Source organism: Salmo salar, chromosome ssa10 (genome assembly GCF_905237065.1).
Source record: "Salmo salar chromosome ssa10, Ssal_v3.1, whole genome shotgun sequence".
NCBI classification, from domain to species: Eukaryota; Metazoa; Chordata; class Actinopteri; order Salmoniformes; family Salmonidae; genus Salmo; species Salmo salar.
The window spans coordinates 103,865,691-103,893,190 of record NC_059451.1 but is presented as its reverse complement, the minus strand read 5'-3'; the positions used below and the strand labels follow the sequence as shown (position 1 = coordinate 103,893,190).

Sequence of the window (27,500 nt, the reverse complement as noted above, 5' to 3'; positions counted from 1 at the left end):
TCAAAGTCATTAAAATATGAACAATCCTGAATTGTATTTTTTTAACAGATTTTATGTACCAATCACAGAAATAGACGTGAGATAGGACTTTGCATTTTTAGCACAATCATTTCTCAGTTGAATACAACACAGAAGACAAACGCAAGGCTAAGTTTAATTTATTAAATATGTCTTTTTTTGTACAATTAATATAACAATACAGTCCTGTCCAAAATAAATCTAACCAAATGGAATACATGAAGTATACAGTTAAAACCACATATGAATTTGAAGGACAACCCTTATCCTGGCATTGAAGTTGTAAACTTCTGAACATTTCATGAGGATGATGAAAAAGGAAACAGCCCTACTTAGGCCATTCATAAGTCAAAACATTTAAAAAAGGATCATTAAGTCATTTAACTTTTGTCTTGAAAATATAAGTGCTCAACGGTCTTTAATTCAAAATGTGAAGTGTTGAATCCCAGAGGGGTACTGCCTAGACGGGTGTACAATTGACCTGTGGAGAACAGTGTGCAATGAGTTTGTGCAAAATGGAACACTTGCATTAGGCCAACATTGACAGAGCATGGAACCTGTCTCTCAGAGCAAACTCTGCATACGTTTCAAATGCGCACATACACAGATATTGGGTCCTTGACTCCTTTGTTGAGAGGCAAAGACATTTATGAGTTTTGGATGGAGCCCCCCACTCGGTGGCAGCGGTGTCTGAATACACACAGCGGGACACTGCAAACTCGGGAGGTCACGTCTCCCTTGGTAATTTACCACTGTCCTCTACGAGCTGGGCATAAGCACAAGTTCCTGCCCCAAGCCTGAATACCCATTTACACCCCCCCTCCACCCCATTTAGACAAACCCCTGAATCCTCACTTTGCCCGCCATTTCAGACAACGAGGAGGTTCCCTTATGTGCTGAAAATTTCAATTTGCATTGATTTGAAACATTCATACTGTACACATCAGCAGACGATGACAAACTTTTTCCCAGTATTTCCTCGACCAATTGAAATGAGTGTATTTTTGGGCGGGGGCCCAGGGGACATGTTCAGTTTCATTTACTTGGGCTGGATGAAACTATGCTCTTGCTGTCTGACTCGGAGTCGCTCTCACTGCTGCCGTTGGTGGGGCCCCGGGCCCCTGGCCTGGACTTAGGGGGCAACCTTCCTCGGGGCTCCGACGCCCCTCTCCTCCCCAGGCCAGTGGCTTTAGTCTGGGTGGGCCCTTCTCGGCCCCTTCCTGATGAAACATTGCTTACTGGAACACTGCTTACCAGAGTAGGGATGGTCTGCAGAGAAATGACACAACCAGGTTTGTTCACAACACATACAAATACTAATCTAAACCCATGACAAACCAAGAGAGCAAGCTAGTCCAAACAGCCTATATTTTAAGCAGATGCCACTAGAAATAACACTGGCCTAAACTGAATATATATAGAAAGTGTTGCATTGTACATACCCCATTTTCCTGACTGGTCATCAGGTCTTGGATCTCGGAATGCCACCCTAGGAATTCAGCAAACCTCCTGACCGTGTCCACCAGGTCCCCCAGCTCTATGTAGTCGCCCCTCCTCAGGGGCACCTTCTGAAAGGGACCCACTGCGTCCCGGTTCAGGAGCAGCCGCGGAACCGTGGACCTCACTGTGTTCACCAGGCTGGCAAAGGGCTCGATCTGGCAGAAACCACATAATGTGAGACAGTGAGTCAGATCCACAGAAAGAACGCTGATGTTATGACATTGGTTCACTATTTTGTGCTTATTTTCAAGTCTTATGGTGTTGTTGTTTCATCACAACTGTTTTTAAGTTTGTAATCTGGTTAAGATCAGCTAAAATAAAAAGTGAACCAACACTTTTAGGCAACTGAAGTCAAGTTACAAATAGTGTGGAGTAGTTGGCCGTGTGGTGCGGTACTGTGTTAGTATCCAATATAACATTTCTGTAGCCGCTTAACAGTTTTGAGGGTTCACCTGTAAAGACGTGCCCATGATGATGAGCAGGTCAGCTTTAGGGAAGTCTTTAGAATGCAGGAAGTACTTCTCAGGAAGGTCCTCTCCAAAGAACACTATGTCCGGTTTGACCGTGGCCTGGCAGAACGTACAGACCGGGACCTTGTCACTCATTATGGCACTCTGGAAGAGACGGCCATCCAAGAGAAGTTGGTCAAAGATTTACCAGGACTACTTTAGGCTGTTTAGCTCCTGCATTTGAATGTCTTGAATATTCTTAAAAGCAAACCCTGAATCAAGTCCATATTCATCTGTGTTACAAACTGGTGGCTTATTATTGCCATCTCTTTGTGGGTTTTGTGAATTAAGTTATTTTCATTTCTGATATTTTGCTGACCACCTGTGATTGGCATGGGTTGGTGACCTTTGTCCCGGTTTACCTTGGCCTCCTGGGCAGGGAATGGGGTGTAGCACAGGTGACAGGAAGCAGTCGCAAAACTCCCATGAGCCTCCACCAGCTTCTCGTCTGGGATGCCACTTACTGTTAAGGGGAGAGGAGGGGTCAGTTTCAATGACATTCACTAACATGGATTGTGATGTCCTTTCTCACGTCTTAATGTCAGTTGTTTGAGATGATTCTGCCTGTTTAAGTTTCCCCTGCCCCTGTTCTGTCACTATGAATGGCATGCTGAAATTCTGTGCAGCACTGAAACCCTGTGCTTTCTTTCTGTTTTCTACCACACATTTTATTGAAGGACGAGTAGACTTCAAATATAGCTAATGTCCTTATAAACTTAGATATGAGCAGATTCACTTTCCCAAAAGAGCCACCCAGTCCCTCCCCCCACACCCACTCTTCTCCAGGCCGTCAATGTTCTGGGTGTACATGCGGAGCAGCAGGCCCTTGTGGTGCAGCATGTGGATGAAGTAGTGGATGTAGTTGGGTCGGTGGCTGCCTGGGTACAACTCCCTGGCCAGGGAGAAGAAGGGCCGAGGGTCGTTGGAGAAGTACTCGATGTTGAAGATGGCCTCCGGGTAGGGGATGTTGTACTTGGCCAAGTTGGCGTACAGCCCTGTGCCCGGGGTCCTAGTGGGAGGGAGGATAGAAACACAAATTGGAGTGAGACAAAAATGAGAGCGAGAGAAAGGGAGCAAGTATACTCTAGAACCCATAGGACTTGCACCCTCAACCCCACCTAAAGTCTGGGATACCGCTGGCCGTACTGATGCCTGCGCCGGCCACCACCACCACGTTCTTACAGCGGCCCAGTTTCACCAGTCGAGACACAGCAGCCAGGCCTCCCCGGGGAGAGGGATTCATTGCCGGCCCAGAGGGGGAGCTCTGTGTGTGCTTAGAGCCAGAGGACGACGGACCCCCCTGGATGGGGCCACTGCTGCCCTTAGACACCCTCCCTTTCCTGAAACACAAAGTTAGAAAATCATTATTCAATCTTATTGTCACATCTGTGACCCCACAATCTCCAATTTTTTGTTTTGATGTTCTCAATTTTACAAAAGATATTTGCTGTGAAATGGAATAGAAAGCAGAATACATCTTCAATTCAGTTCTTCCCAAATGCAAGAGGTACAAGTATCCATCCAACTGGATTACTGAAAATATGCTTCTTGACTGATGTAACTGGAATTACCGTGGTAGTGAGGTGTCCTGTCCACTCACACTCATTTGACTGAGGTCCTGGGCCAGAGGTAGGGCTGAGTCTGTCTGCTTCCTCTGCTGGGTCCCATGTGGGCCAGGCCCAGAGTCCTGGGGCTGGGGTGGCTCTGTGTGCCAGGCCTGGGGGGTGGAGCTACGGGTCACCCTGGTGAGAGCAGGCCCCTGGGGGTCCCTCTTGTCCCAGCTGGATCTGGCCTTGCTCATATCGCCACCTGCCAATGGAAATGCAGGACCATCCAAATGTCTTGATACTTCGGTCAGAAGCTAGCTCACATTTTCATCTGAAAATCAAATAGTCTTTACCACTATGGGATGTGTTGGATGAAAAACATTTGGAAATTAGGGGGGAAAAAAATCTGAATTTAGGTGAAATATCATGCACTTGTTTGTTCAGCCACTTATTTTTTTAAATGTTACATTTCTTAATCCATTGACTCCTTTTTTTCTATTAAAGGGTTTCTTAAATTGTAATATTTTCTAAATTGTATCTATGAAATAATACATATAGAATCATATAGTAACCAAAGAAAAGTGTTAAATCAAAATATATGTTAGATTTAAGATTTCTTCAAAGTAGCCACCCTTTGCCTTGACAGCTTTGCACAATCTTGGCATTCTCTAAACCAGAATCATGAGGTAGTCACCTGGAATGCATTTCAATTAACAGGTGTGCCTTGTTACAAGTTAAATAGTGGAATTTCTTCCCTTCTTAATGCATTTGAGCCAATCAGTTGTGTTGTGACAAGGTAGGGGTGGTATACAGAAGATAGGGCTATTTGGTAAAAGACCAAGTCCATATTATGGCAAGAACAGCTCAAAGCAAAGAGAAACGACAGTCCATCATTACTTTAAGACATTAAAGTCAGTCAATGCAGAACATTAATAACTTTGAAAGTTCTTCAAGTGCAGTCACAAACAATCAAGCGCTATGATGAAACTGGCTCTTATGAGGACCGCCACAGGAAAGGAAGACCCAGAGTTACCTCTGCTGCAGAGGATAAGGTCATTAGAATTACCAGCCTCAGAAATTGCAGCCCAAATAAATGCATCACAGAGTTCAAGTAACAGACACATCTCAACATCAACTGTTCAGAAGAGTCTGCATGAATCAGGCCCTCATGGTCGAATTGCTGCAAAGAAACCACTACTAAAAGGACACCAATAAGAAAAAGAGACTTGCTTGGGCCAAGAAAACACGAGCCATGGACAATAGACCGGTGGAAATCTGTCCTTTGGTCTGATTTGACATTTTTGGATCCAACCTCCATGTCTTTGTGAGATGCAGCGTAGGTGAACGGATGATCTCCGCATGTGTGGTTCCCACCGTGAAGCATGGAGGAGGTGGTGTGGGGTGCTTTGCTGGTGACACTGTCAGTGATTTATTTAGAATTCAAGGCACACTTAACCAGCATGGCTACCACAGCATTCTGCAGCAATACGCCATCCCATCTGGTTTGCGCTTAGTGGGACTATCATTTGTTTTTCAACAGGACAATGACCCAACTCACCTCCAGGCTGTGTAAGGGCTATTTGACCAAGAAGGAGAGTGATGGAGTGCTGCATCAGATATGCCTGGCCTCCACCCAATTGAGATGGTTTGGGATGAGTTGGACCGCAGAGTGAAGGAAAAGCAGCCAACAAGTACTCAGCATATGTGGGAACTCCTTCAAGACTGTTGGAAAAGCATTCCAGGTGAAGCTGGTTGAGAGAATGCCAAGAGTGTGCAAAGCTGTCATCAAGGCAAAGGGTGGCTACCTTGAAGAATCTAAAATATATTTAGATTTGTTTAACACTTTTTTGGTTACTACATGATTCCACGTGTTATTTCATAGTTTTGATGTCTTAACTATTCTACAATGTAGAACATTTTAAAAAATAATGAAAAAACCTTGAATGAGTAGGTGTGTTCAAACTTTTGACTGGTACTGTATAACAAACGACTTAATTGTTTTTAGCTCCAACAGGTTTCACACAGCCTTACGCGCTCTGAACCCCCTCCCTCTGAATTACACTAGCTTTCTGAGCCATATTTAAAAATCAGGTTCAATAGAATCATAGTGGCGCTCCTTTGTGCTCCCTCCCTTGAAGGCCCAGTGAAAAGCTGAAATGTTTTAAAAACTGTCACCGCTCAAACAAAAGGTAATGGCTGTAATATATTTAGCACCCCCCTCTTCAGCGGCTATGCTAATACAGTCCACAGCTGTGGCAGCTTTCATGTTCTGAGAGAGAAGAGAGGGGTCGAGGAGAGGTGGGGTGAGGGGGACGAGGGTAAAAAGCGGGGTGGTGGACAGGGGTGAAAGAGAACCCTAGATTGACTGTGTGTCAACAAACCCAGCTGGGAGAGAAAGGAGGATGCCCCTTCCAGGCCCCCTCAAAACAGAGGAGAAAAGGAGAGGGGGTGCAGAGAAATGATATGGAGGGAACGAAGGAGAAGAGAACGGAAAGGAGGGAAGGAGGGTGTGTGTGTCTTTTGCAAACCTTTTCTGGGCCTTCAAAGAACTTGCATGGGCAATGAGTGAGTGAGAGTGATCAGGGGAGAGAGAGAGAAAGAGAGGAGACAAAAGAGCTACTACCCATAAAGCAGGGCCAGCGTCAGAGCATGGGGTGGAGATAAGACCAGGCTTTTCACTAGGGCTCCTTATCGGCCTCAGGAGGTGGTGACATGGGGGGTCTCAATGTAAGCAGTTCACATGACAATGATGTAATACACAACAAAGCTATAAAAACATTTAGGCTACTGACTGATGGAAGGGGGAGATGAGAGCTCTGTTCTAAGTGTCTCTATGGTGGGTAGCTAGCATCGACATGGTAGAAAGAAAATCTTGTAGGCCTACTCTTAAAGATATTGAACAGGATCTTAAGCACTTACAAATTCTTAACATGTTGTACAATTGGAATTGGTAACATATCTTTTTTTTTCAGGACGTAAGATATCATACGAAATGGATGACGTACAGAATTTTCAGGGACCCGTTTAGACTTGCGAGCGCCACTTTCAAAACTACTGGCTAAAATGATTTAAAACATCTGTAGCATAACTTTAACTCTTTAAGACAAACGCATCAAAAAGGAACTGCAACTTGACTTTCAGATCATATTTTTTAGCCAAGAAAACTATGAGCTCATTTTCTGGACATTTAATCTTTTTAACCACCAGACCAGTGGCATCTTGTCCTGAAAGGCTTCAGCCCCCACATCACCACTGCTTCCATGCATGTTCCTGCAGTTCTATTAAAAAACACAGGGGGGGGGTATTGACCACCCGTTACGCGAGCGCAGCAAGGAGCCAAGGTAAAATGCGAGCTAGCATTAAACTTATCTTATAAAAAACAATCAAATCTTAACATAATCACTAGTTAATTACACATGGTTCATGATATTACTAGTTTAACCAGCTAGTCCTGCGTTGCATATAATTAATTTATCATCGAATCACAGCCTACTTCGCCAAACAGGTGATGATTTAACAAAAGCACAATCGTTGCACCAATGTACCTAACCATACACATCAATGCCTTTCTTAAAATCAATACACAAGTATATATTTTTAAACCTGCATATTTAGTTAAAAGAAATTCATGTTAGCAGGCAATATTAACTAGAGAAATTGTGTCACTTCTCTTGCGTTCTGTGCAAACAGAGTCAGGGTATATGCAGCAGCTTGGGCCACCTGGCTCGTTGAGAACTGTGTGAAGACCATTTCTTCCTAACAAAAGACTGTAATTTGCCAGAATTTTACATAATTATGACATAACATTGAAGGTTGTGCAATGTAACAGCAATATTTAGACTTAGGGTTGCCACCCATTCGATAAAATACAGAATGGTTCCGTATTTCACTGAAAGAATAAAACGTTTTGTTTTAGAAATTATAGTTTCCGGATTTTACCATATTAATGACCTAAGGCTCGTATTTCTGTATGTTTATTATATTATAATTAAGTCTATGATTTGATAGAGTAGTCTAACTGAGCGGTGGTAGGCAGCAGCAGGCTTGTAAGCATTCATTCAAACAGCACTTTCCTGCGTTTGCCAGCAGCTATTCGCAATGCTTAAAGGACAGCGCTGTTTGACTTCAAGCCTATCAACTCCCGAGATTAGGCTGGCAATACTATAGTGCCTATAAGAACATCCAATAGTCAAAGGTATATGAAATACAAATGGTATAGAGAGAAATAGTCCTATAATTCCTACAACCTAAAACTTCTTACCTGGGAATTTTGAAGACTCATGTTAAAAGGAACCACCAGCTTTCATATGTTCATGTTCTTAGCTTTTTTACATGGCACATATTGTACTTTTAGGTTTCTTCTCCAACACTGTGTTTTTGCATTATTTAAACCAAATTGAACATGTTTTATTATATTAAGTTAAAATAAAAGTGTATTGTTGCTATTGTCATTATTACATACATACATACATACATACATACATACATACATACATACATACAATTGTTAGATTAATCGGTATCGGCTTTTTTTGGTGCTCCAATAAATCGGTATCGGCTTTTTTTGGTGCTCCAATAAATCGGTATCGGCGTTGAAAAATCATAAATCGGTCAACCTCTAGTGTCAACGTTTATGATCACTATGTTTGATGTAGTTACAAGATGACATGGCGTTATACCCTGGGTTGTCCTGAACAATCAAGCATTTCACTACACCCGCAATAACATCTGCTAAATATGTGTAGGTGACCAATAGCATTTGATTTGAATTGCGTTGTGAAAGCCCAACACTAAGATCGTATTTTATACTTTAGCTAGTCATGTCGGCAATAGAACATGCCTTCAAATGATGCTCACCTGACCCAGATTGTGATTTACAAGGGACTGTATTTGGATTGGGTAAACAAAAGTAATTGTGGACGCAGGGTTGTGTCGTCAAAACAAAAACTACACGTGTGCTTGCTATAGTTCCTCAACGACACAGCTAGGAAAGCACCTTCTAGTTGAAAACTCTTCTTTGAGTCAGAAAAGTACATTGAAATTACTTAGGAACTGTGCACACTTTGGAGGTGTGTGGCCACGTGGAAACACAAGTTACTCCTCTCACTCAAACCCTTGTAATTTTTTTTGTCTTATGTTGGACCTACCAAACATTGTCCAATAATATTCTTATGTTACTGAATGTATCCAGAGTATTTTCAGATTTCGTTGTCATCAAATGTGGCAAAAAGTGCAATAAAATGTCAAATGCACATAAAATCAACAGTGTAATGTTTGGATTCAATCTTGTATCAGGTGAACTGTTGTGTCCTCACCTTTAGTCTAATAATTTTCCAACAATATCCAAACTGTTCCCTTTTAACTGCTACCATGTTCATTCATGTTTCCATATTTCTTCTGTAAGAAACATTTACATTTAGCCCCATCCATATAGGCCAATTCCCACGAGTGTAAGGGTTTAAGAATGGTTGAGTCTGAAGTTAAGTATGAATCAAATAAAACAAAAACTGTATTTGTCACATGCGCCGAATACAACAGGTGTAGACCTTACCGTGAAATGCTTACTTGCGAGCCCTTAACCTGTTTGGGATAGGGGGCAGTATTTTCACAGCCGGATAAGAAACGTAACCGATATAATCTGGTTACTACTCCTGCCCAGAAACGAGAATATGCATATAATTAGTAGATTTGGATAGAAAACACTCCAGTTTCTAAAACTGTTTGAATGGTGTCTGTGAGTATAACAGAACTCATATGGCAGGCCAAAACCTGAGAAGATTCCATACAGGAAGTGCCCTGTCTGACAATTTGTTCTCCTTCTGTGGCATCTCTATCGAAAATACAGCATCTCTGCTGTAACGTGACATTTTCTAAGGCTTCCATTGGCTCTCAGAAGGCGCCAGAAAGTGGAATGACGTCTCTGCAGTCTCTGGGCGAAAAACAGCAGGAGTTTTTGTGAGTGGTCTGGCTGAGAACAGTGACACTGGAGATGCGCGTCCACGAGGCGACTCCATTTTTTCCTTTCAGTCTTTGAATGAATACAACGTCGCCCGGTTGGAATATTAATCGCTATTTAACGAGAAAAATAGCATAAAAATTGATTTTAAACAGCGTTTGACACGCTTCGAAGTACGGTAATGGAATATTTTGACATTTTTTGTCACGAAATGCGCTCGCGCGTCACCCTTCGGATAGTGACTTGAACGCACACACAAAACGGAGGTATTTGAATATAACTATGGATTATTTGGAACCAAAACAACATTTGTTGTTGAAGTAGAAGTCCTGGGAGTGCATTCTGACGAAGAACAGCAAAGGTTATCCAATTTTTCTTATAGTAAATCTGAGTTTGGTGAGGGCCAAACTTGGTGGGTGTCAAATTAGCTAGCCATGATGGCCGGGCTATGTACTCAGAATATTGCAAAATGTGCTTTCGCCGAAAAGCTATTTTAAAATCTGATACAGAACTCCTTTATGCAATCGAGGTATCTATAATTCTTAAAATAATTGTTATGTTTCTTGTCAACGTTTATGAGTAATTTAGTAAATTCACAGGAAGTTTGCGGTGGGTATGCTAGTTCTGAACATCACATGCTAATGTAAAAAGCAGTTTTTTGATATAAATATGAACTTGATTGAACAAAACATGCATGTATTGTATAACATAAGGTCCTAGGAGTGTCATCTGATGAAGATCAAAGGTTAGTGCTGCATTTAGCTGTGGTTTTGGTTTTTGTGACATATATGCTTGCTTTGAAAATGGCTGTGTGATTATTTTTGGCAGGGTACTCTCCTGACATAACCTAATGTTTTGCTTTCGCTGTAAAGCCTTTTTGAAATCGGACAATGTGGTTAGATTAACGAGAGTCTTGTCTTTAAAATGGTTTAAAATAGTCATATGTTTGAGAAATTGAAGTTATAGCATTTGAGGTATTTGTATTTCGCGCCACGCTCTACCATTGGATATTTGTAGCGGAACGTCTGTCCCTAACAGGTTTTAACCAACAATCAAGAGTTGGATTTTTTTTGGAAAATGTTGCTAAATAAACTAAAGGAAAAATAGTAACACAATAAAATAACAATAACAAGGATAGATACAAGGGGTACCGGCGGTACAGAGTCAATGTGCAGGTGTATGGGATAGTTGAGGTAATATTATCCACATTGTTACGCTACAGCCTTATTCTATAATGGATTAAATAAAAACATTTCCTCAATCTACACAGAACACCCCAGAAAGTTTTGCAACTTTATATTTAAAAAAAAGTTGTATCAAGTTACAGAAGTATTCAAACCCTTTGCTATGAGACTCAAAATTGAGCTCAGGTGCATCCTGTTTCCATTGATCATCCTTGAAATGTTTCTAAAACTTGGAGTCCACCTGTGGTAAATTCAATTGACTAGACGTTATTGGGAAAGGTACACACCTGTCTATATAAGGTCCCACAAATGACAGTGCATGTCAGAGCAAATACCAACTCATGAGGTCGAAGGAATTGTCCGTAGAGCTTCGAGACAGGATTGTGTCGAGGCACAGATCTGGGGAAGGGTACCAAAACATTTCTGCAGCATTGAAGCTCCCAAGAACATAGTGGCCTCCATCAGTCTTAAATAGAAGAAGTTTGGAATCACCAAAACTCTTCCTAGAGCTGACCACCCGGCCAAACTGAGCAGTCGGGGGAGAAGGGCCTTGGTCAGGGAGGTGACCAAGAACCCAATGGTCACTCTGACAGAGCTCCAGATGTCCTCTGTGGAGATGAGAGAACCTTCCAGAAGGATAACCATCTCTGCAGCACTCCACCAATCAGGACTTTATGGTAGAGTGACCAGACAGAAGTCACTCCTCAGTAAAAAAGGCACATGACAGCCCGCTTGGAGTTTGCCAAAAGGCACCTAAAGGACTCTCAGACCATGATAAACAAGATTCTCTGGTCTGATGAAACCAAGATTTAACTCTTTGGCCTGAATGCCAAGCGTCACGTCTGGAAGAAACCTGGCACCACCCCTGTGGTGAAGCATGGTGGTGGCAGCATCATGCTGTGGGGATGTTTTTCAGCAGCAGGGACTGGGAGACTATTCAGGATCGAGAGAAAGATGAACGGAACAAAGTACAGAGAGATCCTTAATGAAAATCTTCTCCAGAGCCCTCCGGGCTTTAGACTGGGAGTAAAGGTTCACCTTCCAACAGGACAATGACCCTAAGCACACAGCCAAGACAACGCATGACTGGTTTTGGGACAAGTCTCTGAATGTCCTTGAGTGGCCCAGCCAGAGCCCAGACTTGAACCCGATCGAACATCTCTGGAGAGCCTGAATATAGCTGTGCAGGGACGCTCCCCGTCCAACCTGAGACCTTAAGAAAATCTTCAGAGAAGAATGGGAGAAAGTCCCCAAATACAGGTGTGCCAAGCTTGTAGCGTCATACCCAAGAAGTCTCGAAGTTGAAATCGCTGCCAAAGGTGCTTCAACAAAGTACTGAGTAAAGGGTCTGCATACTGTAATTGTGATATGTTTTTTTATTTTGAATAAATTTGCAAAAAACTTAAGAAACCTGTTTTTGCTTTGTCATTATGGGGTAACGTGTGTAGATTGATGAGGAAAAGAAACAATTGAACTCCTTTTAGAATAAGGCTGTAACGTAACAAAATGTGGAAAAAGTGAAGGGGTTTGAATACTTTCCGAATGCACTGTACAGGTAGGGGTAAAGTGACTATGCATAGATAAACAGAGAGTAGCAGAAGCGTATGTGAAGATTGAAGGAATGTGTGTGTCATCAATATGCATGTGCGTCATCAATATGTGTGCGTGTTGGAGTGTCAGTGTAGTATTTGTGACAGGGTGGTTAGAATCCAGTAAGTGTACATCAAGCCTGTGCAAGAGAGTCAGTGCAAAAAATAAGAATAAATACAAATAAAATAAGGGGGTCAATGTAAATAGTCCTGGTAGCCATTTGATTCACTTTTCAGCAATCTTGTGACTTGAGGGTAGAAGCTGTTAAGGAGCCTTTTGGTCCCAGACTTGGCTCTCTGTACTGCTTGCCGTGCGGAAGCAGAGAGAACAGTCTATGACTTGGGTGGCTGGAGTCTTTGACAATTTTTAGGGTCTTCCTCCTATTTCTCCTCCCACTTTAGCACAGGTTAGCCTAATAAATTCTAAAGTAGAGCAGAAAACAACTGCTGCAGTGGAAGGGTAATGTCCAGCTGATATGTGCTCCAGAGGTCAGCTCCATTGTGAGTGAGGGGGGAGAAAGTTGTCTTGCGCTAAAGAGAGACTTAACAAGCCTGAACATGGGGGCTTAACGCCAAAGGGGAGGGCAAAAACCAACATGATCGCCGGGGTTGGAGGAAACCATGGTGAGGAGGCTAGCAACGGCCTCTCAGTAATGGAATGAGCAGCCTGACAGGAGCTGTCGGTAGCTAGCCACTGGGGGAAATACACAGAGTTAAGTCAACAGAAGAGAGAGAGAGGGGGAATCTTCGTTCAGCGACTTGTGTTGACAAATGTATTGCAATTAGTTTACTATGGGCCTGAATGGCAGCACAAGTGCAGTTGGTGAAGTCCAATTCACCGTGTTCAGTGGATGTAACCATCCATAACACCTCTTAATATCAATGTATGTGCAAGTCCCATACAACATTTTGTGGAAAATATATAGCCCCAGTTTGGAAAATATATCATTACCCAGTGCAACAATGAATGGCCAGAGAGGGTTTGTATTTTTTTCTATAATAAAAAAAACTATTCTTATACGCAATTATGCTACTTGATGCTGCTCTGATACCATGATTGTTCTTTAATGACAAATAAATCCCTGTATAAATGATAAAAGATTGAGAGGATTTAAGAGCCCTCCCCTCGACATGGCCTTTGAGTTGGGGCAGCTCTCCCACCTCTCCCCAACCAAAAACTCAGTCCCCGCAGTCCAAATCCTCTCCCCAGTGCCCTGGCCCTGCCTCAGCGTTGGGATGGGGTGCAAGGACCACCAGGTGTGAGGTGGCCCCACGTATGAGGGTTACAGTAATCTAATTAGAGCTGTCCCTCAACTCTGCTCACCAGCCTTACCCTGCCTCACCCCCCCAAAACAGCCCAGCTCTATAATCATTTTACAACTCAGAGACCAACATCTCCTGTAGATCCATCCAGAATCCCACCACACACGTCTCCTAAACATAGCCTTCACCTGCTACTCTGCAAGAGGTCCCAAGAGAAAAATTAGGCTTATGTGAAAAAGAAGTGGCACACTAACTAGTACCAATGCTGGAGCTGAACACCGTGTTCTACCATGGACACCGTTTGAAGCTGTGTCTTTAATAACCTCAAGGCTACAGTTACTGAGAGAGAGTGAGCCCTGCAGAATCCTAGTGGGTTTTAACAGCTACTCAGCCTGATACACAATCTGAGACAAAGAGACAGGCAGTAAAACGTTTAACTTAAAAGTATTAACCCTCTGCTTGCTGCCAAACTCTACTTTTCCCCTTGGTCCACCTGTCGATCAATGCTGCCCCTCTATGGCAAGGATTGGAATTGACAGGCAGCTGAGTCACCATGGAGACCTCTTGAAGACTTCTGAAGAGGCAAAAGTGTCTGTTCTTTCCCCCCACCCCTGCACTAATGACATTTCACTTAGTGTTGCATCTTTGTTGGATTCTCAATTGGCACAAAGCAACTAATTTGTGTTGGGTATATATTGTTTGCTCAAAGAGAGAGTGAGAGAGAGAGACAGGGGGGGGGGGTCGAGCCTTGTTGCTTAGTAGTGTGATTTCCAAGTCAACACAAATGACTACATTTAAATTTTTTACATTTTAGTCATTTAGCAGACGCTCTTATCCAGAGCGACTTACAGTAGTGAATGCATACATTTCATACAATTTCATACATTTTTTTCTGTGCTGGCCCCCCGTGGGAATCGAACCCACAACCCTGGTGTTACAACTAATGACTCGTCAAGTTACTTTTTCTAATGAAGTACTGCCAGCAGAATTATTCAAAGCATGCATTTTCTTCCTCTCTAGGTAAATGACAGAAAAGAGCAGTAAAATGTAGGCAACACTCAAATCTTAATGAGATTGGACAGAGGAAATGGAGGTTCAAAGTGTAAGATTAAGTAAGATTGTCATTGGTCATCTGTTTATGCTCGTCTCAATATGGTAAACTCCTTTGGAAAATCTTTTTAAAAATGCTCAAACTACTACATGAATTATTCAACCACCAAATCTAAATCACACTAGCTACACGTCATATGCTACTGGATACTACCAATGACTTAAATATACACTAGTTTTTATTTAACTAGGCAAGTCAGTTAAGAACAAATTCTAAGAGGGTTTTATAAATAAGCATCAACCAGTGGGTCTTGTGACGGGTATACAGAGATGACCAGTTTACAGAGTAGTATAGAGTGCAACGATGTGTCCTATAAGGAGCATTGGTGGCAAATCTGATGGCCGAATGGTAAAGAACATCTAGCCGCTCGAGAGCACCCTTACCTGCCGATCTATAAATTACGTCTCCGTAGTCTAGCATGGGTAGCATGGTCATCTGAATCAGGGTTAGTTTGGCAGCTGGGGTGAAAGAGGAGCGATTACGATAGACAAAATCAAATCTACATTTAACCTTAGCCTGCGGCTTTGATATGTGCTGGAAGAAGGACAGTGTACCATTTTTCTAAAAAAATTTTTTTATCTAACCTTAAATTTAACTAGGCATGTCAGTTAAGAACAAATTCTTATTTACAATGACAGCCTACCTCAGCCAAACCCTAACAACGCTGGGCCAATTGTGCACCACCCTATGGGACTCCCAATCACGGCCGGTTGTGATACAGCCTGGAATCGAACCAGGGTCTGTAGTGATGCCTCTTGCACTGAGATGCAGTGCCTTAGACCACTGCGCCACTTGGGAGCCAGAATCCCACCATCTGGCCACACTCCCAAGTACTTGTATGAGGTGACTACCTCAAGCTCTAAACCCTCAGAGGTAGTAATCACACCGGTGGGGAGAGGGGCTTTCTTCTTAACAAACCACAAACTTGTTCTGAACACCTCCAAAACAAAGGTTAAGGGCAGAGAATGCTTGTTGGATACTAAGAAAGCTTTGTTGTAGAGCGTTTAACACAAAATCCGGGGAGGGGCCAGCTGAGTATAAGACTATAATCTGCATATAAATGGATGAGAGAGCTTCCTAATGCTTGAGCTATGTTGTTGATGTGAATTGAGAAGAGCATGGGACACAGGATCGAGCCTTGGGGTACAGGCAGTGGCTGAGACAGCAGATGTCAGATGTTCTGACTGCACTCTCAGAGGTAGTTAGCAAACCAGGCCAAAGACCCCTCAGAGACACCAATACTCCTTAGCCGGCCCACAAGAATGGAATGGTCTACCATATCAAAAGCTTTGGCCAAGTCAATAAAAATAGCAGCACAACATTGCTTAGAATCAAGGGCAATGGTGACATCATTGAGGACCTTTAAGGTTGCAGTGATACATCCATAACCTGTTAACAATACCACTGAAAAAAAAATATATATAAGATTCAAGTGTCTTCGACAGAGGATCAAGCTGATTCTATACCAATTTACAGAGGCCAGGTCATTAAAGTTTTTTAGCAAGCGTCTATGACAAATCAGGACAGGTTGTTTCACTGAGCACCAATTACGAACACAGGCTGTAAAACAGTGATCACTAAGGTCATTACAGAAAACACCAGACTGATACCTATCAGGATTATTTGTAAGGATAACATCAACAAGAATAGCCTTTTCTGGGTGTTTGGAGTCATATCTTGTGGGATTGGTAATAATCTGAGAAAGATTTAGGAAGTCTAATTGCTTTAGGACTTGGTCAGGTGGTTTAAGCATGTCCCAGTTTAGGTCACCTAGCAGGCCAAATTCAGACTTCGTATAAGGAGCCAGGAGAGAGCTTAGGGCAGGTAGGGTACAGGCCGGTGCTGAAGGTGGCCAATAACACCCAGCAACAGTCAACAAAGAGTTACTTGAAAGTTCAATGCGTAAAACCAGCAAATCGAATTGTTTGGGAACAGACTTGGTGGAGACGACCGAGCACTGAAGGTGTTCCTTGGTAAAGACTGCCACTCCACCACCTTTGGAAGATCAGTCTTGCCTAAAAAGGTTATAACCAGAAATGTTAACATCAGGTGTTCAAAACACTCTTCCTTAACCACGTCTCAGGATGTGGTTAAGACACATCTGGATTGGAGCTGTGAACCCACACTTTCAATTGATCCATTTTAGGTAATAAGCTTCTAGTGTTAACGTGCAGAAAACCCATGAGAGCAGAAATCAGTGAAGCAGATTTTTTTTTACTATTCTTTTTTTAAATTATGTTTACCTTTATTTAACTAGGCAAGTCAGTTAAGAACAAATTCTTATTTTCAATACGGCCTAGGAACAGATTTTTACCATGTCAGCTAGAGGATTCGATCCTGCAGCCTTTTGGTTACTAGTCCAACGCTCTAACCACTAGGCTACCTGCCGCCCCAAATATGAGAGCACAAAATCAGAATTGGGGCAAGCAACAGTCGATGGGCAAAGGTGTACATGTACATTTCCAGATATAATCAGCAGTAGTACAATCAGGGCACGGCAGAAGACAGGGGGAGCTCTGCAGTGTTGATTTATAACATTTGAATGTGCATTAGATGGCAACAAGATCATATTGTACAGCAATTTCATCAGGTAACATGAATAAAAAGCCAGTGAGAGGTGGTTAGAATAGTTTGGGAGACCAAGAGTCCATGTAACCAATAGTGAGTCAGAGTTCCGATTATGGGAACAAATAGTCTGTCCCACAGTTGGGTAAACAAGCAAGTTCATAGTCAACAAAGCACGCAGGAGTCATGAGGCAAATAGCATAAAGCACAAGAGCAAAATAATGCATACTTTAAAATATGAGCTAAACATACAAATAAAAAATGTATAAAAAAAGCTTTAAAAACCTGAAATGTGTAACTTTTTAGGTGACCCAACCAAATTCACATAGAAATGTGAGTTAAAGATCTGTCACTCAAAGGCAAATATAAGAAGCGATAGAGCACATAAATCTGTTCTATGTCTATGCTTCCCATTCTTAAGTTTCGTTTTTGCATCTTTTACATTCGGTTTTGTACACCAACTTCAAACATCTAGAAATACAATATTGCTGGTTATTGAAAAGTTATTTCACAGAGGTTTAGATGATTCAATGATTCTCTAAACAGCTTGTTTTGTCAAAAACTGAAATTGGTGCAGCTGGCTTCTGGGTTAAGTGAGCAGTGTGTCAAGAAGCAGTGCGGCTTGGCAGGGTCGTGTTTCAGAGGATGCATGGCTCTCGACGTTCGCCTCTCCCAATGAGTTGTTATTTATGATGCAAGGTGATTTGTATATCAGTCATTAGGCAGTTGCCTACACTGTCGAATAAGCCCTTAGCTGATAACAGAGGCTGGACTCTTAGGCTGCACTGCCATCTACTGGCTTCCTAAGATATTACCGGTGAAGCTGTAGATATTGAGTATGAAGATGGCTAGCGCAGATGTAAACTCAGCAAAAAAAAGAACCGTCCCTTTTTCAGGACCCTGTCTTTCAAAGATAATTCGTCAAAATCCAAATAACTTCACAGATCTTCATTATAAAGGGTTTAAACACCGTTTCCCATGCTTGTTCAATGAACCATAAACAAGTAATGAACATGCACCTGTGGAACGGTCGTTAAGACACTAACAGTTTGTTAGACGGTAGGCAATTAAGGTCACAGTTATGGAAACTTAGGACACTAAAGAGGCCTTTCTACTGAATCTGAAAAAACACCAAAAAGAAAGATGCCCAGGGTCCTTGCAGCATGCCTATGTGGCCAGGGCAATAAATTGCAATGTCCGTACTGTGAGATGCCTAAGACAGCACTACAGGGAGACAGGACGGACAGCTGATCGTCCTCGCAGTGGCAGACCCCGTGTAACAACACCTGCACAGGATCGGTACATCCGAACATCACACCTGCGGGACAGGTACAGGATGGCAACAACAACTGCCCGAGTTACACCAGGAACGCACAATCCCTCGATCAGTGCTCAGACTGTCTGCAATAGGCTAGACTGAGGGCTTGTAGCCCTGTTCTCACCAGACATCACCGGCAACAACATCACAGGACTGGCAAAAAGTGCTCTTCAGTGATGAGTCGCGGTTTTGTCTCACCAGGGTTGATGGTCGGATTCGCGTTTATCGTCGAAGGAATGAGCGTTACTCCGAGGCCTGTACTCTGGAGCAGGATCGATTTGGAGGTGGAAGGTCCGTCATGGTCTGGGGTGGTGTGTCACAGCATCATCGGACTGAGCTTGTTGTCATTGTAGGCAATCTCAACGCTGTGCATTACAGGGAAGACATCCTCCTCCCTCAGGTGTTACCATTCCTGCAGGCTCATCCTGACATGACCCTCCAGCATGACAATGCCACCTGCAATACTGCTCGTTCTGTGCGTGATTTCCTGCAAGACAGGAATGTCAGTGTTCTGCCATGGCCAGCGAAGAGCCCGGATCGCAATCCCAATTGAGCACGTTTGGGACCTGTTGGATCGGAGGGTGAGAGCTAGGGCCATTCCCCCCAGAAATGTCCGGGAACTTGCAGGTGCTTTGGTGGAAGAGTGGGGTAAGATCTCACAGCAAGAACTGGCAAATCTGGTGCAGTCCATGAGGAGGTGATGCACTGCAGTACTTCATGCAGCTGGTGGCCACACCAGATACTGACTGTTACTTTTGATTTTGACCCCACCCCCTTTGTTCAGGGACACATTATTCCATTTCTGTTAGTCACATGTCTGTGGAACTTGTTCAGTTTGTCTCAGTTGTTGAATCTTGTTATGTTCATACAAATATTTACACATGTTAAGTTTGCTGAAAATAAACACAGTTGACAGTGAGAGGACATTTATTTTTTTGATGAGTTTACATCACAGGAGGATGGTGGCACCTTATTTGGGGGAGAACAGGCTCCTGGTAACGACTGGAGAGGAATGAGTGGAATGGTATCAAATACAAAACACATGGTTTCCATGCGTTTGATGCCCTTCCGTTCGCTCCGTTCCAGCCATTATTATGAGCCGTCATCCCCTCGCAGCCTCCACTGCTGTACATTAGTATTATTGGTGTGACAGTCATTTTATCTGGCTGTGGAAAACCATCTCCCATGAACTCCCAGCTTCCTTCATTTGTTTTTGTTTGTTTTTTTAAAAGCAACAGATCCGTACGGGAGTTACAGCGATGGGACAAGACTGCAACTTCCAATTGGATATCACGAAATTGGGGTAAAATTATTATTATTTTTTTTTACCTGTTGGGGCTACAGGTTAGCAATGAACCCCGAGACGGGATTGCTAACAAGGCTGGAAATTCAAAACATCAAAAATCTAATAATTTCAATTCCTCAAACAATCAACTATTTTACACCATTTAAAAGATAAACATCTCCTTATTCCAACCACATTGTTCGATTTTCAAAGAGGCTTTACGGCAAAAGCATAAAGTTAGATTATGTTAGGACAGTACATAGCCACAAAAGTACAAACATCCATTTTCAATTCAAGGTCAGGTGTCACCAAAAGCAGAAACCAGCTAAAATTATGCACCAACCTTTGGCAATCTCCATCAGATGACACTCCTAGGACATTATGTTATACAATACATGCATTTTTTGTTCCATCAAGTTCATATTTATATCCAAAAACAGCATTTTACAGTAGCGGTGAAATTCAGATTTTTTTTCTTCTCTGAAATGCTTCCGTTGAACAACGTTACAATTTACAAAATTACTATTCGAAAACATTGGTAAATTATAATATTGTCATTCAAATAATTATATTTGAACATTTCGTAAATGCTACTGTATTGCCAGATTTCAAAATAACTTTACTGGGAAATCACAAGTTGCAATAAACCGGGTGCTGTGCTAAGAACAATAGGCTAGGCTATATAGGTTAGCATCATCTTGTAACCATCTAATATCAATAATACTATCGTCAATAATCCCTTACCTTTGATTATCTTCATCCATTGGCACTTCCAGGAATCCCAGGTCCACTACAAATGTGGTTTCTTTTGACAAAGTTCATAATTGATGTCCAAATAACTCCAAGTTGTTCCATGTTGTTAGCGCTTCGGTGGCTACTCAAAAGTAGCGCGGGCGGGGGGGGGGGAGTCACGGCGAAAAGTTTAAAAAGTTTAAAAAATAATCTATTTACGTTCGTTCAAACATGTCAAACGTTGTTTACCATCAATCTTTAGAGCCATTTTTAACGTGAAACATCAGTAATGTTTCAACCCGACCGCTCCTGTGTCTAGAAAAACGTTTTTGAAAATTGTCTCGCGTCACATGATTGAGCAGGTGCAGGCAATAATGGAAGTGACGACATCCCAGGGAGGTCAACTTCCCTTCCTTGTCATCCGGTCTCTGTTGACCATTGACGTTTCAAACAACTTTATAAAGATCGCTGACATCTAGTGGAAGCCGTAGGAGTTGCGAAATGAATCCTTTCTCACTGTGGTATCTATTAAACAATGATAAAAAAAAATAGTACAGCCACAAAATTCTTTTTTTCTCTCAGGTTTTCTCAGGTTTTTGCCTGCCATATGAGTTTTGTTATACTTACAGACACCATTCAAACAGTTTTAGAAAATTCAGAGTGTTTTCTATCCAAATCTGGTAATAATATGCATATCCTAGCTTCTGAGTTGGTGTAGGTGGCAGTTAAAAATGGGCACATATTTTTTTCAAAATTCTCAATACTGCCCCCTAGCCCCAATAATAATTAGAAATTGTGTTTAAAAAAATGTTTTACATTGTGTAAAAGTACTGACTCAGAGCTAGAAAATGGTATTTCATACACTGCTGTTGAGGAACAATGGGAAAGTGATTCTGCTTTGAAAAAGTTGATCAACTTGTAACCCCACTTTGGAGAAAATGGCCCATGAATGTTTTGGTGCACTTCCTGGAGAGCTCTTCTTTGTCTACACCCATTCAGCACCGTTCACAGCCTCTTAAGCCTTAGCCCCACCCATGTCTTTAAGAATTCACATGTGAGGCCATGTGCTAAACAGTGTGAGTAAGGCACTGTAGTAAACAACCAAAGATTAAGACTAAAAGTGGTGAAAGTAGTAGCGAAAATACACACTAGGCCTTGGCCTATATCCTAATCTGACTTTGGTGCAGGATATGTTGTTCTTAACATTATTGTCTCTGGTAAACACACACACACTATATCAATAAAATCGAAGTTTGTCACATACACAGGATACAGAAGTGAAACGGTACAGTGAAATAATTACTTGCAAATTTGCAATATTATTGCACCTTTAACGTATACTTTTTGTTGAGATAAGTAATGTTTCTGTCCCCACTTCAACTAAAAAAATAAATGTAACTTTGTCCATGAAATCTTTAATTGAAATGCTATAGAATTCCATTCATTCCTATGGAGGACTGTTCCTTCTGGGGAGTGCCAATTAGGGTTCGGTGATATTTGGGGAGACCTCTTTGTCGATATGCTACTCCAAATATCGTGATATCCGTCAGAATTGGTTCGCACCGTTAATGACTAGACAATTACAGACCTCAATTTGTGCTTATTTACGATATTATAGTCACATTTTAATTAAAATAACCTTAGTATGGCAAAACATAAGGCTTATTATTTTCATTTAGACTTACTTTTCAACATATTGATACAGCTTATCTGATAAAACTGCCCTGTTTTGAATTGAAAAATTCAAATAGAGTATAGTGTTGCACATCATGATATATCGTTTTGTGAGTCACGATGTATCGTCAATGTCAAATATCACGATATTCGATTTAATCATATATCGGCCCAACCCTAGTGCCAATATGTCGACCGGTGGCTTCAAAGCCTCTCAATGGCCAATACATAGCATCATCAATCCAGGGTTTATATACATCCTTGGATACTACTCACTGGACAGGTATGTAAACTGTGTGGAACTGTGAACTTGAGGTTTTACTGCTACCCAGTGGAGAACGCTTGCCCCTCTCATTGAAGCCAAGGCGGTTCAAGGTCAACCGCGGTACTGCAGGCATCGTTATCAGAAAACAGGATCCACCATTATAGTAAATGGAAAAATCTTCATGGTCAATCTTCATCTAAGTAAAATAAACATTCTAAGACAATCACGTTACCAATAATTGCTTCTTATACACCAGACATACGTCCTTGAACCAATTATTTAATTAAAATAAAATAATTTGCACACAGAAGTTAAGGATCATTTAGTTGCTAATGGCAGCCTGCAGGGCCCCACGGTCGGCCTTCAACTTGAGTTACTCAATGAGAGGGGCAGCACTGAGCTACCCTGCAAAGTCACTTCCTGGAGTAGCTCAAACTGTGCATGTTATGTCTCTATGAGACGCCATCTTAACAGATTTCATTTGGCTTCAATGCATTATTACATAGGGATGAATGGTGTCATTGGAAGTGTTAGAGAGCGTCAAAACCATGATGTAAATTGTGACTGACTGATCTACAAATAATATTAACAATAATAATAAGTTGTTATTTATGATGCAAGGTGATTTGTAGTTCAGTCTTTAGGCAGTTGCCTGCACTGTCGAACAAGCCCATATCTGATAACAGAGGCTGGACTCTTAGGCTGCACTGCCATCTACTGGCTTCCTAAGATTTTACAGGTGAAGCTGCAGATATTGAGTATGAAGATGGCTAGTGCCAATGTAAACTCAGGAGGATGGTGGCTCCTTAATTGGGGAGGATGGGCTCCTGGTAACAGCTGGAGAGGAATGAGTAAAATGGTATCAAATAGAAAACACATGGTTTCCATGTGTTTGATGCCATTCGCGCCGTTCCAGCCATTATTATGAGCCGTCCTCCCCTGCTGTACATTAGTATTATTGGTGTGAGTCATTTTATCTGGCTGTGGAAAACCATCTCTCATGAACTGCCAGCTTCATTCATATGTTTTTGTTTGTTTTTTAAAAGCAAAAGATTCTGTATGAAAAGCACTATATAAAATACATCTATTATGTAAGGGATCAAGGGGATTGGATGCATGTTTTAAAGAAACGCTCCTCAAGATTAGAGTGGCGCTGAATGGAGAGAATGTTTTCCACTGAGTTTATAAAACTAAAAATAGCAGCACAGTAAGATGTTTTATGTAAAATATTGTCAATAAAATTAGGTTAATGTTATTCCCGTCCATATTGCAGAATGCATTTGGCTGTTTTGGCTGCCAGAGCCAGTCTACCTCTGAAAATAACATAAGGTCCTTGGACCTTAAGGAGTAATGGTAACATTAGGCTCCTTAAGAGTACATCTTGGGCTAGCTATCACTAATCCTCCCAGTGATTCCCAATACTATTAGCCTGGTCACCCAGATCTGTAGCGTTTTACATTATATTAGTTCATTCCTGACTCTAAATCAATACTATTAGCCTGGTCACCCAGATCTGTAGCGTTTTACATTATATTAGTTCATTCCTGACTCTAAATCAATACTATTAGCCTGGTCACCCAGATCTGTAGCGTTTTACATTATATTAGTTCATTCCTGACTCTAAATCAAGATGGCGTTTCTTTTGGAATTACACACACACACACACACACACACACACACACACACACACACACACACACACACACACACACACACACACACACCGAGAGAGAAGTATGGACACCCCTTCAAATTAGTGGATTTGGCGACACCCGTTGCTGACAGATTTACACAATCGAGCACACAGCCATGCAATCTCCATAGACAAACATTGGCAGTAGAATGGCCTTACTGAAGAGCTCAGTGACATTCAATGTGGCACCGTCACAGGATCAGTTCAAGTCAGTTCGTAAAATTTCTACCCTGCTAGAGCTGCCCCAGTGAACTGTAAGTATTGTTATTGTAAAGTGGAAACGTCTAGGAGCAACAACGACTCAGCCACAAAGTGGTAGGCCACACAAGCTCACAGAACGGGACCACCAAGTGCTGAAGCATATAAAAATCGTCTGTCCTCTGTTGCAACACCCACTACCAAGTTCCAAACTGCCTCTGGAAGCAATGTCAGCACAATAACTGTTCGTCAGGAGCTTCATGAAATGGGTTTCCATGGCCGAGCAGCCTCAAACAAGCATAAGATCGCCACGTGCAATGCCAAGCGTTGGCTAGAGTGGTGTAAAGCTCGCCACCATTGGACTCTGGAGCAGTGGAAACGCGTTCTCTGGAGTGACTAATCACGCTTCACCATCTGGCAGTCCGACGGACGAATCTGGGTTTGGCGGATGCCAGGAGAATGCTACCTGCACCAATGCATAGTGCCAACTGTAAAGTTTGGTGGAGGAGAAATAATGGTCTGGGGCTGTTTTTCATGGATTAGGTTCCTTAGTTCCAGTGAAGGGAAATCTTAATGCTACATCATACAATGACATTCTCAACAATTCTGTGCTACCAACTTTGTGGCAACAGTTTGGGGAAGGCCTTTTCCTGTTTCAGCATGACAATGCCCCTGTGCACAAAGCGAGGTCCATACGGAGATGGTGTGTCAAGATCGATGTGGAAGAACTTGACTGGCCTGCACAGAGCCCTGACCTCAACCCCATCTTTACAGGAAAAAAAATATATAAAAAAAATGAAAATAAAAGCTGAAACACTTACTACAAAAAAATTATTATAATACCATTTTTTAAAAAGACTGACAAACTGAATAACTAAAAAGCACCGTAAGGAAAAACAAACCTAAAAAGATGTATTTTAAGATCTCTTAAATATGTCCACAGTTTCATCCCCCCTCAGGATCTCTGGCAGGCTATTCCAGAGGCTCAGGCATAGTAACTAAAGGCTGCCTCTCCATGCCTCTAGGCTTTGGGATAGTTAAAAGGCAGTGCCGGAGAACCTGAGGGACATACTGGGTACACAACTTAAAAGCATGCTTGACATGTATTGGGGTGCACAATCGTAGATTAACTTAGAAACCAATAGAAGAATCTTAAAATGAATTCTAAAACTCACAGGCAGCCAGTGCAGAGACCTTAAAACCGGTGTAATGTGTGCTCTCCGTCTGGTCTTGGTCAGTACCCGTGCTGCAGCATTCTGGATGTTTTGCAGTTGACCAATGACTTTATTGGGTAGACCAGACATGAGAGCATTACATTAGTCAAGCCTGCTTGTAATAAAAGCATGGATGTCTCTTTGCATCAGCCTGAGAGAGAAACGGCCGCACCTTGGCAATGTTCCTCGGGTGGTAAAAAGCTATTTTGGTGACATTCCTAATGTGTGATTCGAAATTTAGTTCAGAATAAATCATTACACCTAGGTTTTTTATCTTTATTGCCTGTGAATTAAAATGTGCGGCTAGAGTCTCTCTCTGTGCTTTGGCTCCAATAATAAGTACCTTGGTCTTGTTTTGATTTAGCTGGAAGAAGTTGTGAGCCATCCAAGTATTTAAACCACGAATACAGTCTAACAATTTATCCGTGGAGCTAAAATTGAACCTTGTGGAACGCCACTCTCAACCAGAGAGGACCAATAGGTCCTAAACCAATTTAAAACTGGACCGGAGATAACAACCCACTCTCTAGCATGTCCAGAAGGACATCATGGTCAACAGTGTCGAATGCAGCACTTAAATCTAAGATTACAAGAACAGAGAGCTGTTTGGCATCTGTGTTGGCTCTAAGGTAATTTACCACTTTAACTAAGGCTGTCTCTGTGCTGTGGTGGGCATGAAAACCAGATTGGAATATTTCAGAAATATAGTTGGCACTTAAATTATTTAGCTGTTTGAAAACCAATTTATCCAGAATTTTTCTTAAGAATGGAAGGCTGGAGATTGGCCTGAAAATCTCTCAAATATATATATCTCTAAAATATGCTGCCAACCCATCACATTTAGATGTGGAGGAAAGTTCCCATAGGCTTGCAGGGGTAGGATTAATCAAGCCATCCATGGTCGAGAAGAGCACTCTCAAATTATTCAGATTAATAGTGATCATGTTAGAAAAATGAGCCAGTCTGTCATTTCTAATTGCCTTGTTATACATGGCAAGTTTCTCTCTCATAATATCATAATGGCCCTACCAACTTCGACTCTCTCTGCTTCTGCTGTCTTTCTGAAACGTATCTTTAATTGACTAGTTTCGTCACTCCGTTTGGATGTGGCCTTTTCAACTTTACTGGAGCTATGGCATTAATGGTTGCGCTTAATTTGCTATTAAAGTCATCAACTAAATCCTCACAAGAGGAAGGCAGAATAGGTGGTGGAGTATTGTTCATACACAATAAAATCTGTAGCAACTTCAGAGGTAAGATAGCGTTTCTTAATAACGCGTTGGGCAACAAGGTAGTAAAAAATGCACAGATCAGAAAGTAACAACAATTTAGGAGGATATGTCAATAGAAAGTGCATTGGTAACCAGGTCAAGAGTATGGCTGCGGTTATCAAAACACTGAACAAACAGACAGGCTAGCTAAATAGAATAGATGTCGAATACAGAATTTAGGCTTTCAAGGCAGGATTGTAGGCTCTGCTGTCAATGCTTTTGTAAGAGACTAACGTTATTCCTTATCTTGCACAAAATGCAAGTTAAGTTACGAAGTAGGCTAATTTTTATGATTTTATCAACACGCAAACTGAAGGCAATGTTCGATAAACATGTAAAATTACCTGTCTTTCCAGAGGGCGGAACTTTAGAAAGCTGATGGGATGGAAGGCGCGCGTTGAAGTTGTTGCGCAACAAGAGACGTTCTACATCAACATGCAGACTGTGACGCGTGCAACATAGTGACAACTTCTACTTGGCCAGCTCCGAAGAAAGTTTGAATTGCACCTGTTTAGATTTCTGTGTTGCTGTATTTCTCCGCTGGCATCTGTCGAATGCGGCACCATTTCCCGCGAAGGAAGTACGTCACTTCCAGCTTTCAGTGCGGG

The 27,500-nt window shown here is 42.0% G+C and overlaps 1 protein-coding gene across 1 annotated transcript; it reads right to left on the bottom strand.

Annotated features, from left to right (window-relative positions):
- Positions 1–142: 142 nt before the first annotated feature.
- On the bottom strand, positions 143–27,500 carry si:dkey-103i16.6 (NAD-dependent protein deacetylase sirtuin-3). The gene is made up of 8 exons (XM_014125365.2): positions 27,237–27,500; positions 3,599–3,836; positions 3,146–3,367; positions 2,804–3,036; positions 2,390–2,490; positions 1,971–2,132; positions 1,461–1,673; positions 143–1,287 (listed from the first exon to the last, which is right to left on the bottom strand). Exons 2-8 carry the CDS (start codon positions 3,826–3,828, stop codon positions 1,054–1,056), a joined length of 1,395 nt encoding a protein of 464 aa, XP_013980840.2. The 5' UTR covers positions 3,829–3,836; positions 27,237–27,500; the 3' UTR covers positions 143–1,053.